Source organism: Hipposideros armiger, unplaced genomic scaffold, assembly GCF_001890085.2.
Source record: "Hipposideros armiger isolate ML-2016 unplaced genomic scaffold, ASM189008v1 scaffold_422, whole genome shotgun sequence".
In the NCBI taxonomy this organism is placed as follows: domain Eukaryota; kingdom Metazoa; phylum Chordata; class Mammalia; order Chiroptera; family Hipposideridae; genus Hipposideros; species Hipposideros armiger.
Window position 1 is genome coordinate 161,535 of NW_017731772.1, and position 17,708 is coordinate 179,242.

General features: G+C 37.4%; 2 protein-coding genes across 4 annotated transcripts in view; one reads left to right on the forward strand and one right to left on the reverse strand.

Moving 5' to 3' along the window:
- Positions 1-2,835, forward strand: part of PSIP1 (PC4 and SRSF1 interacting protein 1) — a 49,607-nt gene extending 46,772 nt beyond the window's left edge. The window contains exons 15-16 of one of the 2 annotated variants that reach the window (XM_019664428.1): positions 607-751; positions 1,302-2,835. In XM_019664428.1, coding sequence (XP_019519973.1) covers positions 607-716 — 110 coding nt within the window. In that variant the 3' untranslated portion in view covers positions 717-751; positions 1,302-2,835. The remainder of the gene's footprint in view (positions 1-606; positions 752-1,301) is intronic. The other variant, XM_019664427.1, reaches the window with a different exon arrangement.
- A 1,993-nt stretch (positions 2,836-4,828) lies between these two features.
- The window catches only part of SNAPC3 (small nuclear RNA activating complex polypeptide 3), a 25,763-nt gene continuing 12,883 nt past the window's right edge, over positions 4,829-17,708 (reverse strand). The window contains exons 4-10 of one of the 2 annotated variants that reach the window (XR_002126440.1): positions 14,677-14,781; positions 12,178-12,327; positions 10,838-10,920; positions 9,299-9,463; positions 7,515-7,622; positions 5,748-6,384; positions 4,829-4,978 (exon numbers count right to left, since the gene is read on the reverse strand). Coding sequence is in view for 1 of the 2 variants with exons in the window: in XM_019664434.1 (XP_019519979.1) it covers positions 6,237-6,384; positions 7,515-7,622; positions 9,299-9,463; positions 10,838-10,920; positions 12,178-12,327; positions 14,677-14,781 (759 nt within the window). In the remaining variant the exon portion in view is untranslated. Of the gene's footprint in view, positions 4,979-5,678; positions 6,385-7,514; positions 7,623-9,298; positions 9,464-10,837; positions 10,921-12,177; positions 12,328-14,676; positions 14,782-17,708 lie in introns of those variants that run through there. The other variant, XM_019664434.1, reaches the window with a different exon arrangement.

A 17,708-nucleotide genomic window follows, 5' to 3' on the forward strand; every position in this document is an offset into this window, starting at 1 on the left:
GGGAAGGGGAACAGACAAGTTGCTGTCCTTTTGTTCTTCAGTCTAGTTGTGGAGGACGTTGCTTCACTGGCCCAAGTTGGTACCATCATTATGATCTTCCCAGGCGAGGCAGATCAATCACTGGCTTCTGGACGGGTGGCCGCTCACTGTGGCTGCTGGCTACTACACACGGTAGCCCATGGCAACCCACTGCAGCAGGGGCTACATAACAGCCCACGCTGTCACAGCAGCCCAGTTCCAGGTTGACCTGTTGTTCAGCATCTTACCTGCGGAGGGCAGTGTCACTGGCCCTCATATGTGGGGTCCGAACCGGGCCCTCTGGCGTCCCAACTGAAATAAGATTTATATGAAAGCCCTCATTGTTTACTTAGTAGCAGGGCACAAGATCATGTTAATTAGGAAATACTTATGACATTTTTTGTTCTAGAATACCCATTTTTCTACGTCTTTACTGTGTCTCAGCTACTCTCAGGATTACAGTGTAATTTCAAATAAAATACATGAAGTATTAGAAACTTCAGGGTCATATTTTATTTTGGATCTTTAGGGGACATCTTAATAAAGTATTAGATGCTCTAACACTTTTCCATTGGAATCCTTCTAAAGGTTCAAAGACTCTAAATGGAGGATCTGATGCTCAAGACAGTAATCAACCACAGCATAATGGAGACAGCAGTGAAGACAGCAAAGACGAGATCAGCAGTAAGAAAAAGTGAGGACATGTTTTAATGGGTCGTGATGTTTTTAATTGGTAAATCACATTGCTATTCCAAAGTTATTTGTATTAGAGATTGTATTTTGATATCAGTTCCTGAATTCAGGAAGCACAACTATATTGGACTTCTTTTACTGATTCATCCCTTAATAATGACATGTTCATACTTATTTGAATTGTGAGAATAAAAAATTAGATCTAGAATAACAGGCTATTTTGTATGATAATACCCATTCTAACTAGATATGGAACTGTAGTTATCCAGGTCTTGGTATTAGGACTTGGAATCAAGCATCCCTTCTAATAATGAAATTCAGAGAAATCTTATTGTCTGTATATATATATAGCCCCGCCCCCTTTTTCATTAAGGTTTGTAGAGTGAAAGCAGGAAATGATGGAAAGAGCTTGGGCCAGATTGCTTCTTCCCTGAGTTTTGTTTCATATGCATATTATGCACAACATAATAAAATAAAATTTTCAACCAAACATAATAAGCCAAAAGAATTTTTTGGTTTGTTTTTTTTTCTCCTGAGGAAAAATATCCCCTAATCCTAGTTGTCACATCTTTTTTCCCCACTTTCTTTAGGCCATCCAGTGAAGAGAGAGAGACTGAAATATCTCTGAAGGAGTCTACACTAGATAACTAGGTTGACATCCCTGGAATATAAAGAACATTTGAGAAGTTTGTAATGGTTTTCATTTAAATTTTTATAAACTATAAACTTGTTTTGAGGGAGAAAATTTTTATCTTTGTTTAAAATTAATTAAACATAGCTTAATTGTACTTGTGCAGTATTAACAGCTACATTATACAGTAAATGTGAGGGAAAAAACCCATTGAAGAAATGTTGAGCTGCTTTTCCAGACATTGGTTGTAGCATATTTTCAGTTAGTGTGTGTGTGTGTTAATGTGTAATTGATAGTAGGAAAAAGTTACATTTTTAAAACTGGTACTTGTATAAAACTTACCTGTTTTCCCAAATACTGTGGGTTTTGTGCATAGTTTTTACAAATCTTGGATTTACCAGACTGTCTTTTCACTGTTTGTGGGTTTTGTAGAAGGTATGCATTTTTATGGTAGATAAAATGTTACTTCTATCCCACTCCCTCCTTCTATCTAAAGTTAACCACATTATCTTGCTGCTTTGTACAACGTGTAGTCTGTATGCCTTTTTGTATGACAACTAGATGTCCAACTGACAATTCTGCAAGGTACAAAACTCATGTTAACTTTTGAAGGTAATTGAATTTTGTGGCTGGGAATTCAGTGAAGTCACATGACTTTCCTGCAGAGAACAGAATGGGTGTATATAGGAGTGATCTGTCTTTAGGGTTCAGCCATCTGAGATCCTTTACAGGCACTAGAAGCTGGAACTGAAAACTAAAACTAAATGAGAAAAGTTTATTTTTGAGACATTTCTGAATTTTTTAAGAAGTCACACTCATTAAGAAAGTCACTAAGTATTTTTTTAATTGGAAAACAATCTGTGATGCTTATGCAGTAAATAAAAGTAAATACTATATGAGGAAACTAACATTTGAAAACATGGCTATATCAGAAGGAAGTTTTTATTTCTGTATGATACATGTGACAAGATTGCAAAAGGTGGAAACAGTGCTCTGAGGCAGTAGACAAAGTAAAGGAGTACTTTTTGATGGTCTGTATAGTCATGTATATGGACTAAATTAGGGTGAATCAAGGTTAACAGAAAATTTTAAGAGCACCTTAACAGAATTTTTAAGATTTTTGATTAGGTCAGTTGGTTTTTAGTAGCTAAAAGTCACTTCTCGTCTTTTGAAACTATTAATATGGGAAAAAGGCTTTTAATATGTCAGTGTTTGCATGTGACATGCATTGTATGTTGTGACCTCAGATACTTAATTTTCATCTAGATGAAAACTTTGAATTATTTCAATAATTGGATTTGAATTATGGATTTGATTTATTTCAATAATTGGAGCTTTGCTTTTGTGAGGTCTTATCATGGAACCTAGGACCCACTGTTTTGAGAGAACTCTTACTACTATCATTAGAATTAAAATTTGGACAGATTTATTCTAGTTAAGCCATAAGTGTCAACATGTAAACTTTGTTTTGATTAAAGAATTTTTCTATCAAACTGCTGTTTACAAGTGTTTTGGAATTCTGGATTTGCTTCCAAAGGAGTTATTTCTTAACTTCGCCACAGAGGTCGTAGTTTGGGGAGACAGGGAAGCTAATAAGCTCAAAATGACAAAAATAAAGGACATTATTTTTTGTTCACTTGCCCTTTTTCCCCCGTGATCCAACAGATCCTTATAGTTTAGAGCAGCATGCTGATTATCTGTCTGCTTGTGTGGGCTGACCTTGCCCTAACCAGTTGATTTATGTGGTATTAAAACACAACTGCCTTCTGTATCTTAAGCCTCATTTCGAGAAATTTTTCTCTTTGTCAACGATTTATAGATAACTACCACTCTCAGAACTCAATCATTCAATTATCATGAATTTCCAGCACTGGCTCAATTTAAATTGTGTATTTGGTCTAAACTCCACAGCTGGGACAGCTAGTTAGCTCAGCTGCTTAAGAGCGCAGTGCTCAGAACACCAAGGTTGTTGGTTCGATCCCCACATGGGCCACTGTGATGTGCCCTCCACAGTTAGATAGAAACTACTTGACTTGGAGCTGATGGGTCCTAGAAAAACACACTGTTCCCCAATAAAAAACAAACAATGCTACAACTGAACCAAGTCACTAAGAAGAATTTAAATGAAATTACCTAACCCCCCCCCAAAGACCCCCAAGACCCCCAAATTTTTGGTATGTGTAAACAAATATAATGTTTAAAAAGAGTTAATTAAGCATGATGTAGCAAAATCAACTGTGGAAGGTTTTCTCAGCTGCTTTGAGACAGTTCGAAGTACCATCTGAATCAGGAAACCTGAACTGGACTTGATAATGGGTAAACAGCTTGCCTGGAGTACTTTAAAAGCCTGTAATTGCTATTATATCCTGTGGTTTCAAGTAGTAGGATGACACATTGATTGTAGTGTACCCATACAACTTACCTGGTTGAATGAGTCAGGTGAAGACGAGGTGGCCTATATAAGAGCAAGGCTTTTACAGGGCTCTGTGAGGCCTTCACTAACAACTTAGTCCCATTGGCCAGAGAAAGAATCGTCTATTGGAAATAGCAAACCCATAATCACACCTTAAGAAGCTGCCATATAGGCAGAAACGTGTTCATATTTGTGCTATGTAATTCTCCAACCTTGGAGATGATCAAGACATTGTGATGTGATTGGGCGAGAGGTCAAATTATCCTTAAAGGGTACTGAAGCCTGGAAAAGATGTTTAAGGAAATAGGTATTACTTTTATAGATAGTGATTTTGTGCATTTTCATGGTGATTAATAAGTTCATGATATTTTCATATCTGCTTTTCTTTAAATACATAATTTTAAGTCATGTTATAACACTGAATTTTGCAGCTATAAAAATCCCTTGATTCAAGCCATCTTTTATGCCTACTTGAAAGGAGTTTTCTTTCGGTGGGAGACCTGTATAATGGATACACAACATGTTTGCAAATTCTGGGTGTAACCTGGTTCGCCTTTCCACTCTAGATTCCACCAGGAAATAATAGATATCTGAGCCTTTGTGAAAAAGTTAACCTTAAAAACTAGGAGGATAATATTCTCAATAAAGGATAAAACAATTTCAGTTGCAGTATTCTTTATCCACTAAAATGAACCGAGTGGCACCACACATGGATTAATGCTTCCGTTATGATAATTCACTTCCTGGAATTTTCTGTTTTGAGAACATGAAATGATGAAAATGAATAAAAGTAAAAAGACCCTTGCATACTAACGTAAGACCTGTAAGAAATGCAGTTTAAAAATAAAAGTTCACTTTTACCTGTAGAACTTTGAAGAATTGGAAGAATCTATGGTTTTTCCAGTAGAATTTTAAATCAGTTCTATTTAGCATCATTGGAAACACGAAAGTAAAAATTTAGGCAATAAATAAAGCAGCCGTGCAGGGTCCTCTTAGCTCTTTACATTGATCCTCTGGTGTACTGACTGAATCCGTGAATAAGACCACCACCACACATAACAAAAACGTGCTTGTCATCTACACACCACTCAACTTATTGCATTTAGGTCCATAAAACATATCACTGTCAGCCTTTTAAATTCAAAGGCTTATATGGCTTGATTTATATAGTAGTGTTCTTAACCATCCAGGGAATGTGGAATTCAGTTGAATTTAAATATAACCTGGAAGAAAGTGAAATTTAAATGACATTTTAAAATGCAGCATTTCTAAAAGTCTTAAACAATTAAATTTTCCACCAAAAAGTTTCCAGAAAACATTTCAATATACCAGAGGTGCCAAAAAAATGTATACACATGACTTACTTTCATCTTTTGTTGATATATATACAGTATTACAATTTAAAATTTTTCCTTTCTTAAAATGTGTATAATTTTTTTGGCACCGTCTGTACATAAGCTACAATTTTCCCTGATGATCTAGACCTTGGAATTTTCATAGTGTGCTTTGGCCCAGAATGAGAGAAGAGAAATAGGATTATCATAGTAAGGGAGCCAAAAGAATGAAAAGCTCGGCCAGAAAAACTCGTTTTTCTTTTTGCGTACAGAATACTGGGTGTTATTGCTCAATAATAAGTGAGCAAGAGCTAGCAATCCATAGGATCTTGATTTCCCATGTCCCAGTGGTCATATTACATAAAATCTATTTAAATCATAAGAATATTGACATTTTCAACTCAGCATTTATGATTCCCAAAAAGTTGTCAAATGAAGCTTCAATATAATTGTTACTTCTGTGAAGATACATGTACTCAAAGTCGTCTTATTCATTAAGTCTCATTAAAATATTTAGTGTACCTCATTTTTACCAAAACAGCATTACAGAAGTACTTATTGTGAGGTTAAATTACACAATAACTTAATATTGTGTTAAATAATCTTTTATTCTTAACTTCTCCCTCATTTTTATTACAGATATTTGAAAGATCTTTACCTTGGAAGCCTCATGGTACAGGGTGTAGCTCTCACATTCTTCAGAGAATTTCCAAAACACTTCCACCACTTGATGTATCATTAATTAATTTTTGCTAATGATTGGCAAAAAGCTAATCTGGACACAATGATCAGGCAAGTCACAGGCTGGGGGAGAGAATCGGTACTTGTGTGCCTGACAAAGGATTTATATTCAGAATACATGAAAGCACTCCTATAACTCAGTAAGATAAACAGCATTTAAAAATGGGCAAAAAGCACTAAATAGAGACTAACCTTCAAAATAAATTCCAAAATAATATATTTCTAAGCATTTAAATACAATCAAATTATAAGAAAATCTGTGATCTGAACTTTTTTTGGGGGGGAATGGGGGTAACTTTAGATGATTGTTTCAGATTGATCCTGTTCCTCTGGCATTTCTTGGAAATAAAGTAACCATCCAAGAGGACATTTTAATTCACAAGGGTACACATTTTGTTGTTGATGATTAGTTAAAGGTTCCAGGATCAACATAAGGATAAGCGAGGAATTCCCCCAGTTTGTTGCCTTCTGAATCATAGTGGAGCATTCGGAAGCAAACGTCACAAAAGAAACATGGGTCTTCTGGTGCAAAACTGTCATTGTTCGTCACCCATCTGCAGTTAAAAAAAATTCATCATTACAATTAATTTTCTTATGCTTTAACATGCGATTAAGTTATAAACATTTCCAGTACTGCCTTCTCATTCTATCTTATTTATACATTATAATCCTTCATGTGATTTTGTATACACAGAGACAGACATACCACTGTCAATACGAAGCAAAAGGGCCACTAACAAACTGCAGAATGTTGTTTCTCTGAAAGACTTCCTGAAAGGTAAGTGAATATAAATCCATACTTGAAAGCATCACACACGTGCCATGACATACCTACCCTCCAAGTAACTCAATAGGAACATAATCATTTTCTTCTAATGGGCCATCTTTGAAAAACCATAATAAATTATATGCTCTTATAGACCTGATAAAACTTTTGGTTAATTTGTCTTTCTAATTGGTAATGTGTACTGATTAATTTGAAATCATCAGCTGTTTTACTTAGAAGTCAGGATAAAAATGTTACAGAGTATATACAAAATGGGAAATAGGGGCAACATTATTCAACTGAGATTTGGTTTTTTGACCTGAGATGTTACTGGTCACAGATGAAAATGCTAGTTTTCAGTTTATCTCAATTCTGCATCTCATGGCATGTTTTAACATTCCCTGATTTCCATTTTGATCTGATAACTCGGTTTATGTTTTCCTGTTGTTCATTTAGAAAAGCCTATTGTGGGGAACCCAAAACAAATTGATGAGACTAAATTCTTCCCTTTTTCTCTGAATAGTTTTTTTGAACTGATCCACACTTAATCTAAACATGCATAATCACATAAAGCAAAAATTTTATGAAACTACACATATTTTGACCTCATATAGGAGATGCTGTGTTATTTTTTCCACTGAGGAGAAGCTGGAAATGAAGTTGATTTTGTAAGTTGCAGACAAAAGGCAAAAATAACATGGCTCCCTGATGACATCGAGCATTGTATCAACCAAAGTCTGACCTACCCTTGGACTTTCCAGCATATGCAATGATTTATTTCCTTATTGCTTAAAAATGCAATTGTGCACTTCCCTACTAGATACAACTCTTCAAAAAAGAACTGAAATACCAAAAATTAAAGTGCCTGACTTGAAAAAATCAATACTTCTCAAAGAAAAAAATACAGATTTCACTTACCTGGCTGTGTACATTTTACAAACAAAACATTTTCTGGTCCATAGCCAGTGCTTCTTGATAAGAAGGGGATAAAGTGTCCTATCCAAGCAGTCATCCCGGTGCACAAGCCTTTTGTACATGAGAAAATGAAAACATTAAAAAGTGCAAATTTTTGTGATAGGTAAAGAATCAAATGTATCTGTACGAGACATGACCAACATAGTAGGTATATTTTTAAATTTTTTGCTTACAAAAGATTTAGGTATAAACTGACTTGTTAAGCAGGTTTGACCAAATTGTGTTCCACAGAACACTCCAAAAGAGCATTTTGGATCAAACAATGTTTTCATACTTTCCAAATCTGTTCATGGTAATGTGCACTGTAAGAAGGAAATATTGTATGCAACATGCCTTGAATGTATTCCCTCAGAGAATCCTTGCTTTACTCAACATGTAGTACCTTTTCATGGAACATAGTTGAGCAACTAATTTAAGTATTTTGTCTGGCTATCCTACCTAGATTAACTGGTAGATTAATATGGCTCTTGTTTACTGTCCCCTGTATTAAAATCCAGATTTGGCTCCTGGTATAATGTGAGTTGGTAGGACTTTAGTTTTATGTTGTCAGAATTAAGAAATTGTAAGAGAAGTCAGTCTCCACTATGCCATCATCAGCTGAGTGAGTCTGAAAAATGAAAGGACTGCGTAAGAGTACTCTAAAGATCCCTGGTCCCTGACAATGCTAAAATTTGATTATTTATTTTTAGTAAGAAAGGGTAACAATGTATCAACTTCATTATAAAACGATTAATAAACTTTTAACAGTTTATCAACTATTAAACTGTGGAATGGCATGGAATGATAAAATCTACCTGTGAGATAAAAATGACGTGTAGTCTAAGTTACATTCCAAGTTGCCTTGAGTTTAAGGAATGACACTGTGTGCAGCAATATACCCACAATGTAAGATACGTAAAGACAGTAAGATCACCAGAGGAAAGTTATTATCTTCCATCTTATGCTTATTCTGAGGCACATTCCCCCTCATTTGAGAGGAAGGGCAAGCAGAATAGCTTATTGTATAAAATGTAAAGAACACATAACCAAAGAAATAAACAATTTTGCAAGTCATCAATCAGGTTTATGAGGTATCCCAGCTCTTGCTTCAGAAATTCTTCCCTAGGGGCAACTGTTCCACGTTCTCAACTGTTTCTTTTGTAATTTAGCTCCTCAGCCTCCCTCTACAGAACTACTGTAACTTTGGTTACACAGATATTTAATGTTTAAATGATGATTTTAACACCACCACCACCTAAGCTACACATAATTGACTAGAGGTTTCTTTTACTGTGTAACACTAAAAGACTTCACATTTGTCAAATATCAGAATTACTCTTCTCTTCCCCCAGTTCCCCTTTATCTCCTTCAAATTTTGGCAAAAAGACAAGAAATCTGGAAATACAGCTGCAAATTTGCACAGGGCCTATATGATATACAAAGTGAATAACTACTACCAGAATTATTATAAAATACAAATGGAGATACTTACTCTTAAGTGTTTACAGATTTTTAACCCTCTAATAAACAGTTAAGTATGTGTTGTTATAGATGTTCTAAAACATGAACAACAGAGGATGCAAAGTTGGTCATTGCATGGAAAGCAAACACTTCTGCTGTTCCAAAGCCAAGCTGCAGTGGTAATTATTTTTATTCCTCTTTAAAAAAACAAAAAACAAAAAAACTGTGCTATGAAATAAAGGAAAGGAAAACAGAACAAATAAAATATTCTGACGGACGCCACTCACCGTATGTCAGTAATGACAACAACATGTTCGCAGTCGCCCTGGTGACAGTATAGGTAGGGAAAACCCAGTTTAATGTTTAAGTCGTTGAAGGTGAGGTCTTCCATGTTAGCAGTCTGAAACTTCCCATAGCCTCTATCGTGGGACTCTGACCAGTCAATAATAGTTCTGAGGGGGGAAAAGTTAAGAATGTATCATTGCTCCACAAAAAACTCAAAATTATGGAAAACAGTTTCTGACTGCAGTATTTCACAAAACCCAAAATTATGGAAAACAGTTTCTGACTGCAGTATTTCACAAAACCCAAAATTAAGGAAAACAGTTTCTGACTGCAGTATTTCACAAAACCTGGCTCACCCAATTAACTGGACAGTTGCCATCTTGATAAAAATCATAGCGGTTCATACCTGTTGGAATTAGGAATTCTAAATTTTTGTTCCTCCACTGGAGCAGCAGTTCTCAAAGTGAGGTTCTTTGAGATCCCACAGGGGTTTGAGGTCAAAATTATCTTTAAAATAATCCTACAATGTCATTTGCCCTTTCAACTCTTACTCATAAATGGCCAGTTTTCAGGAGGCTACGTGGTATGTTTTCTTTTGGAAAACAGTTTTTTTTTTCCCACAAAAATGTTATTAAACATGTAATGGGATTATTTAAATTGGTTAATATTTAAAATATTTCATAGTTTCACTGGCTAATATAATATTGATAGCTATAACCCACATAAACAAACTCTTTGGAGTCCTCAATTATTTACAGTATAAAGGAGTGCTGAGACCAACAAGTTTGAAAACTACTACATTAGAATATAGATACAAATGGCTATAAAAGAGAATTTATATAAACATTGAAAAAAAATACTCTAGTTGCTAGGACACTGATAATAAAAGTACAGATTAATTAACATGATCTTATATACAAACTTTTCATGTAATATACTTAAGCAACCATACATACCACGTAAGGCAAACAATAGTATACACTGGATAAGCAGAAAAATAGTGAAAGAGGGCCGGCGAGTGGTGCAATGGTTAAGAACTGGCTTGGGATGCCAGAGGGCCCCGGTTCGGATCCCACATGAGGGCCAGTGACACTGCCCTCTACAGCTAAGATGCTGAACAACAGCTCAACCTGGATCTGGGCTGCCATGTTGCCCATGGTGACGGCGTAGGCTGCAACCCCTGCTGCAGTGGGTTGCCATGGGCTACTGTGTATAGCCAGCAGCCAGCGTTAGCGGCCAGCAGCCGCAGTGACGGGGAAGAGCGCAATGATGGTACCAACTCGGGCCAGTGAAGCAACGTCCTCCACAACTAGACTGAAGAACAAAAGGACAGCAACTTGTCCGTTCCCCTTTCCCCAATTCCCCAGCACTGTTCTCATCCCCCCAATTTCCCAATAAAAAAAAACTTTAAAAACGGAGAGATAATTTTTGACCCCAAAATAAACACTTCCTAGGCAAAGAGCCTTAACTGATCAACAGTAGGATTTGTGGAGATAATGCCATTTTGAGAACGAAAGACTTGAGATTTTTGGAAACTATACCTGCTCAAATCTCTGCATTCAGGGTATCTTTTATCATTGTAAAATGTTCCTTCAAAATAAAAGAAGGCTGATTTGTATAGGTCCTGCAAGAAAACAGATGGTATTGAAGGCCCACTATTAACAATTAAGAAATTGCTCTAAGTATTAATTAAAAATTTGTATATCATATAATCACACTAATCTATTTAACTTCACAGAATATGCTCAGCTCATTAATTTGTTTAATATTTAATGGGAACCTCCTATGTGACAAGTATTATGTTACTTTGTTTATAAAATGTAAATAGTAACAGTAGACTCTTAGATTAATAACAGAAGTTAACTTCATACTGAGGCTAAGTGGAAATGTCTAGTAGGCACTCAAAATAATGGTTTGGAAATCAGGAGAGAATGTGGCTACAGAGAGATTAACAAAGATTGGAGTATACTTAACACCATGAAAACTGGGGGAAAGATCAGGAAAAGAATTTAAAATAACTAAGATGAAACTAAGTTATAACATTTATGTGGCTGGTGGCACAGGAACCAGCAAAAATGGAGATTATGATGGCTCTTGTCCAATCTCTATCTCCATTCTAGTTGATCCAAATATCTTTTTACTGATCTACAGGAGATATTGCCTCTCTTAAGAGGGCCAGTAAATCTGAGTTCCTCTGCTGAATTGAACCAGGTAACAGAGTTAGTTGAAGCTTGCCCTAGGATTAAATTCAGGATCAAGGCCGCCTACTTTTCTGGGCAAGCTACCCCTTCTGAAAACTTCGTGAGCAGCCAGTCTACCATTGTGCTCCTTTCTATCCTTATTCAGTGGGTAAGTAGGGGATTCTCTGTCCTTCTGAGAGCACCACCCTGGGAAATAGCAGCAACAACCAACATCAGTCACCATCCCTGATTGGTGCTGGTCACTGGACTGACAGGTCCTCCTACCAGCAGAGAGACTCCTGAGTAGACTGCAACCCTTTGCTGGGGGCAGTTAGGATGAACTGACTCATACAGAGTTAGAGGAGAGAATGAACAGTCAAGTCAAATTCTACAGTAAAATCACATTGTATGAACATAAAGAAGAGATCAACTGGTTAAACAATTAGGTGGGCACTATGACCTGAGAAGGAAGAGTGTACACAGAATGGCTGAGAAATGACTGTGAGATGAGGAAATCAAAAGCCTAATCTTTGAAAAAGGTCTTGATGATAAAGAACAGGGAAGAGACAGGCTTGGGGAAATGACTTAGAAGAAAGCATTTACTGGAATATTTATAATCCTGTTAGAGTAATCATTACTTCCCTAGCTTATTATTATTATTTCCTCTGGCCTTATGGGGGTGAAAAAATAAATCACCTTACTTTGCTGATGTGCTCAGGGGCTTGGTCAGGAGTGTTGCTGAATTCCCCACCAATCTGGAGGTCACTGACACAGCAAATCGAATCCCTCAGTTCGGTGAGCTTTTGACTGCCCAGCACTAGCATCGTCTGGTATGGTTTGTGTTCTTTGTGCTAAAAGTCAAACAGTAAATAAATAAATAAATAAATAAGTAAATAAATAAGTGTCCACTCAGGGACAAGCAATTAAACTATAAATCCTCTCATGACCAGATCTAAATTAAGTTACTGGTTGTCTTAATTTATCCTCATAACTTGGTGGTGTTTTCTTAAATTCTGTATTTGTCCAATTGGCATCCATTAATTACAGGTCCAAACTAATGGCCAAAGTTGTTTATAGCTGCCTGTGACCCAGAGCCCATATTCTGAAACTGCCTCCTTTATCTAACCCTCACACACCAAGCCAACATTTCTGCTATCCTAAATCAAGAGCCAGGTACCAGACAACTAGGGACAATCCCCACGCCCCAGAACCCACTAGAATTATTCAAACTAGCCAACTCTAAACTGTTCAGCCTGCCCTGCCTCGCCTTTCCTGCGGAAACCCAACAAAGGCTGTGGCGTATGCCTCCCCTCCCTCCTTTCTGCCTCCTGATGGACAGGGGTGCATCCCCCTGTGGCCCGGCATAGCATGGTGTACCCCACTCCTCTCAGGAAATGTAAGTAATAAAAATCATCTTTCAAGGCATTGGCTTCTAGTGTTGTCACTCAGTCACCTCCATAAATTAAAAACCTTGGGTACAACTGAGACACTTGGTGCTATGGTCGGAATGAATGTTTGTGTCCACCCAAAATTCACAGGTTGGAATCCTAACACCCAAAGAGATGGTGTTAGGAGTGGAGGCCTTTGGGAGGTGATGAGGTCCTGAGGGGGGAGCCCTCATGAATGGGGTCAGGGCTCTTAAAAAGAGAGGCCCCACAGAGGTCCCCATGCCCTTCTGCATGTGAGAAGACTGCAGCCCAGAAGGGCCCCCACTTGACCATGCAGGCACCCTGATCCTGGACTTCCAGCCTCCAGAACTGTGAAAAAAAAATTTTTTTTCTGTTGTTTATAAGCCAGGCAGTCTGTGATACTTTGTTACAGTAGCTGGAATGGACTAACACTTGGCAATAGAACTTTTTTAGTTTAAGCTAAAGTTTATAATCAAGATGCTTCTAAAATGACATTAGTGTGAAGAGCCTTTGGAATCTAACTCCATCTAGTAACACTGTCTTTTAGAATTTCCTGGAACTTATCTCACTGATGTCAAGCAATCTATTCACTACCCTAATGTTATAAACCCAGAGGTTCAGTTTCACTGAGTTTGTTTTGCTTGACTGGTAATTTGAAATCTTCACCAATCGATGTAATTAGTACTGACTACATTCCAGATGCTTCATAAAAGCCTATTTATTCACAAGTCCAATTTATGTATAGTAATATTTCAATTAAATCTTATCAAAGTTTATGACATATTTAGGAAATCAAGACTACATATACTGTGGATTAGGGTAGTTCTTTTTGTTAGACTCCTAAAGAATTCCTAGATACCACCAACCTGTTAACTATCTGCATTTTCATCAAAGAGCTGTCTTTAGTTAGTTGCATAACTTTCCAAGTATTCTAAACTGGTGAACTGGTGAACAATGGTCCTTCACCACCCACCTATTCTGGGTAAAAAACAAAAAAACCTTCAAGAAATCATATAATTAGCATCACTGTGGATTTCTCTATACTTCCAAGTTGCTTCCAGTGCAGAAACCAGGGCATTCATTCCAATACTTTAACTGTAATCCTAGTAATCAAGGAATTACTGTATTTTGTCGTGTATAATGCGCTTCCATATATAATGCCCACCCACGTTTCTGGCCTCCAGCTTTCAGGAATAAAAATGTTACGTTTTAATTTTTTAATTCAAATTTTTATTTGTTTTAATTTCGGTACTTGTTTTTTATATTATAAAGGAATTTTAGCATTTATTTTTTTAACATATTATGGTGCAAGAAATTTTATGTACCGGTGACAAATGTACAATATTTACACATCACAGAAGGCCAAGAACTCTTCCTCATTGCAAGTTCGTCGTAAGTTCAACAAAACTGATTATTGTATTCCAGGGTATTATTTTGCATACAGATGTTCTTTATTGATTTCTAGAGTTATACTTTTAACTCATAAGCATAAATAAAAGAATTAAAAACATTTATATAGATATGGAATTAGTACTACCCATGTATAATGTACACCCTTATTTTTTCCTCACAAATTTGGGCAAAAAAGTATGCATTATACACAGGCAAAGTATTTGAAATTTGACCTTATTTACAATATTCCTTATTAAAATAAAGAATCCAAGAATATAGACAGGATACCAGATAAAATAGCATATGCTTGCATTTATTTTGAACCCTAGGGAAATAATTAAACCTTTTGACAAAAGTCACTCAGATTATCTGTGAAACCCAAAAGGTTTTACTACTGACCTTATGAAATATAACAGGGTACAAGATATTCACAGATAGGATAAGCTCCCCTTCTTCAATCATGTCTGCTGGATTTTCAGGCTTTTTCCCTATGGCATGTGACTCCTGAAGGAGGAAAGCAAATTAATCAGAGACCTTAAAATCAGACACTGTGAATCATGTAAGAGGCAGTGTGGAACAACACCCGTAAGCAGTAACTTGAGTCCCTCCACCAGAGCAACCAGTCAGAGGGGAAAGAGATTGAAATCAACTATTTTGGAACTCTGGAACTTCTATCAACCAGGGGAGTGCTTGATGAAGGGACAAGCTGCTGATCTTTCATAAGTAGGCAGGGGGTGCAAACCAACTACCATTCCCCCCATTCTTCAGCCCTGCCCGCAGATGTGGAGAAAGCAGTCCGTGTTCCCGAAATGATGGCTGATGCCAGGATAGGCAGCGGGGACCTTGTTCTCCAAAAATTAGGGGTGTGTTTTGGTTGGTCTGGCAATGTCCTTAGCGCCTGGTGCAGACACTTGCCTTGGTTTTGGCCCTCTTACCAGGAGTGGTTTCCCCCAGCAGCAGCCCAAATAGACAGGACCCATTTTTCTCATTTGTGGCAGCAGACATTTAAGGAAATCTTGGTCAGGTCACTGCATGACCAGAGATAATGAAACAGAAACATCAGTGACCACACACGACAAGGAATACACACACAGGAAAGATACTTTGAAAAAGTAAAAAATAGCTCCAGCCCTCATTGAGTAAAAATCAAACTCAGAATGTCCAGTTCACACCTAAAACATAAAATGCACAAAGGAACAGGAAAATATAGCTCATTCACAAGAAAAAAAAAAAAGAATTTGACAGAAATGATTGAGGAAGCCCAGGTGTTGAAATGACTAGTCAAAGATGTTAAATCAATGGTCTTAAATGTATTCAATGACCTAAGGAAAACTACAGACAGAGAACTAAAGGATATCAGGTTCCTCAATAAGATTTATTTTTTATTTTTTAAAGATTTTATTGGGGAATTGGGGGAGGGAAACAGACAAGTTGCTGTCCTTTTGTTCTTCAGTCTAGTTGTGGAGGATGTTGCTTCACTGGCCCAATGTTGATTATTATCATTGTGCTGTTCCCGGGTGAGGCAGATCGGTCGCCGGTTTCTGGACGGCTGCTGGCTGCTCACGCTGGCTGCTGGCTACACACGGTAGCCCATGGCAACCCACTGCAGCAGGGGCTTCAGCCTACACCGTCGCTGGCGACTCACAGCATCCCAGCTCCAGGTCGAGCTGTTGTTCAGCATCTTAGCTGTAGAGGGCAGTGTCACTAGCCCTCATATGTGGGATCCGAACCGGAGCCCTCTGGCATCCCAAGCCAGCTCTTAACCAACGCACCACTCGGCCGGCACAGGAATACTTTCTAACTAATTCTATGAGATCAGCATACTTTGATACCAAAGCCAAACAAAGACACTACAAGAAAACTACAGGCCTATATCCCTTATAAATATAAATGCCAAACTCCTCAAAAAAATACTAGCAAACTGAATTCAACAGTACATTAAAAGGATTATATATTACAACCAAGTGAGGCTTATTCTCAGGATGCAAAGATAAGTTCAAAACATGCAAATCAATCAATGTAATATACCACACTAATAGAATGACGGGAAACAAAACCACATCATCATCATCTCAACTGATAAAGAGAAAGCATTCGACAAAATCCAATACTTTTTGATGATAAAAACACTAATAAACTGGGAATAGAAGGGGAAGTCCTCAACATGATACAGGCAATACATGAAAATTGTACTCAATGATGAAAGACTGATGAGGATGGGCATTTTTGCTGTTTCTGTTCAACACAGTAGTACTATAATTTCTATGCAGAGCAATTAGGGAAAAAAAAAAAGAGGGAAAGAAGCCAGAGCTAGTGAGCAACCAAATTAGAACAGAAAAGATAAAGTTATCTCTGTGCAAGATCTTCTACGTACAAAATCCTAAAGAATCCACATACAAAAAACCCTGTTAGAGCTAATAAACAAATTTAGCAAAGTTGCAGGATGTAAAACCAACACACAGGCCAGCCGAGTGGTGCATTGGTTAGAAGTTGGCTTGAGACGCCAACTCTGAGCAGCAAGGCCCTGGTTCAGATCCCACATGAGGGCCAGTGACGCTGCACCCTCTCCAGCTAAGATGGTGAACAACAGCTCGACCTGGAGCTGGGCTGCCATGAGTTGCCAGCGACGGCATAGGCTGCAGCCCCTGTTGCAGTGGGCTGCCGTGAGCTACCATGAGTGGCTGGCAGCCAGTGTGAGCTGCCATAAGCTGCCGTGAGTGGCCATCCAATGGCTGGCGAGTGACTGCCTCACCCGGGAAGAGCGCAATGATAATACCAATATGGGCCAGTGAAGCGATGTCCTCCACAATTAGACTGAAGAACAAAAGGACAGCAACTTGTCTGTTCCCCTTCCCTGATTCCCCAACTCTGTTCCCCTCTCCCAATTCCCCAATAAAAATCTTAAAACAAACAAAAAACCCAACACGCAAAAATCAGTTGTATTTCTACATAGTAGTCATGAACCATCTTCTAAAAGGATATTAAGAAACAATTCTATTTAAAATAGAATCTAAACCCATCCATATACGGTCATTTAATCTTTGACAATGGAAGCAAGAATTTACACTGGAGTAAAGATAGTCTATTTAATAAATGGTGCTGGGAAAATTGGACTGACACATGCAAAAAAATGAAAATGGACCACCTACTTACACCATATACGAGAACAAATTCAAAATGGAATAAACACTTAAATGTAAGACCTGAAACCACAAAACTCTTAGAAGAAAAAATAGGGAGTAAATTCGCAGACATTACCCTCAGTAATATTTTTACTGAGATATCCCCTCGGGCAAGGGAAATAAAAGAAAAAAATAAACATACGGGATTACATCAAACTGAAAAGTTTTTTCACAGCAAAGGAAATCATCAAGAAAACAAAAAGGCAGCCTACTGAATGGGAGAAGATATTTGCCAATGATATATCTGAT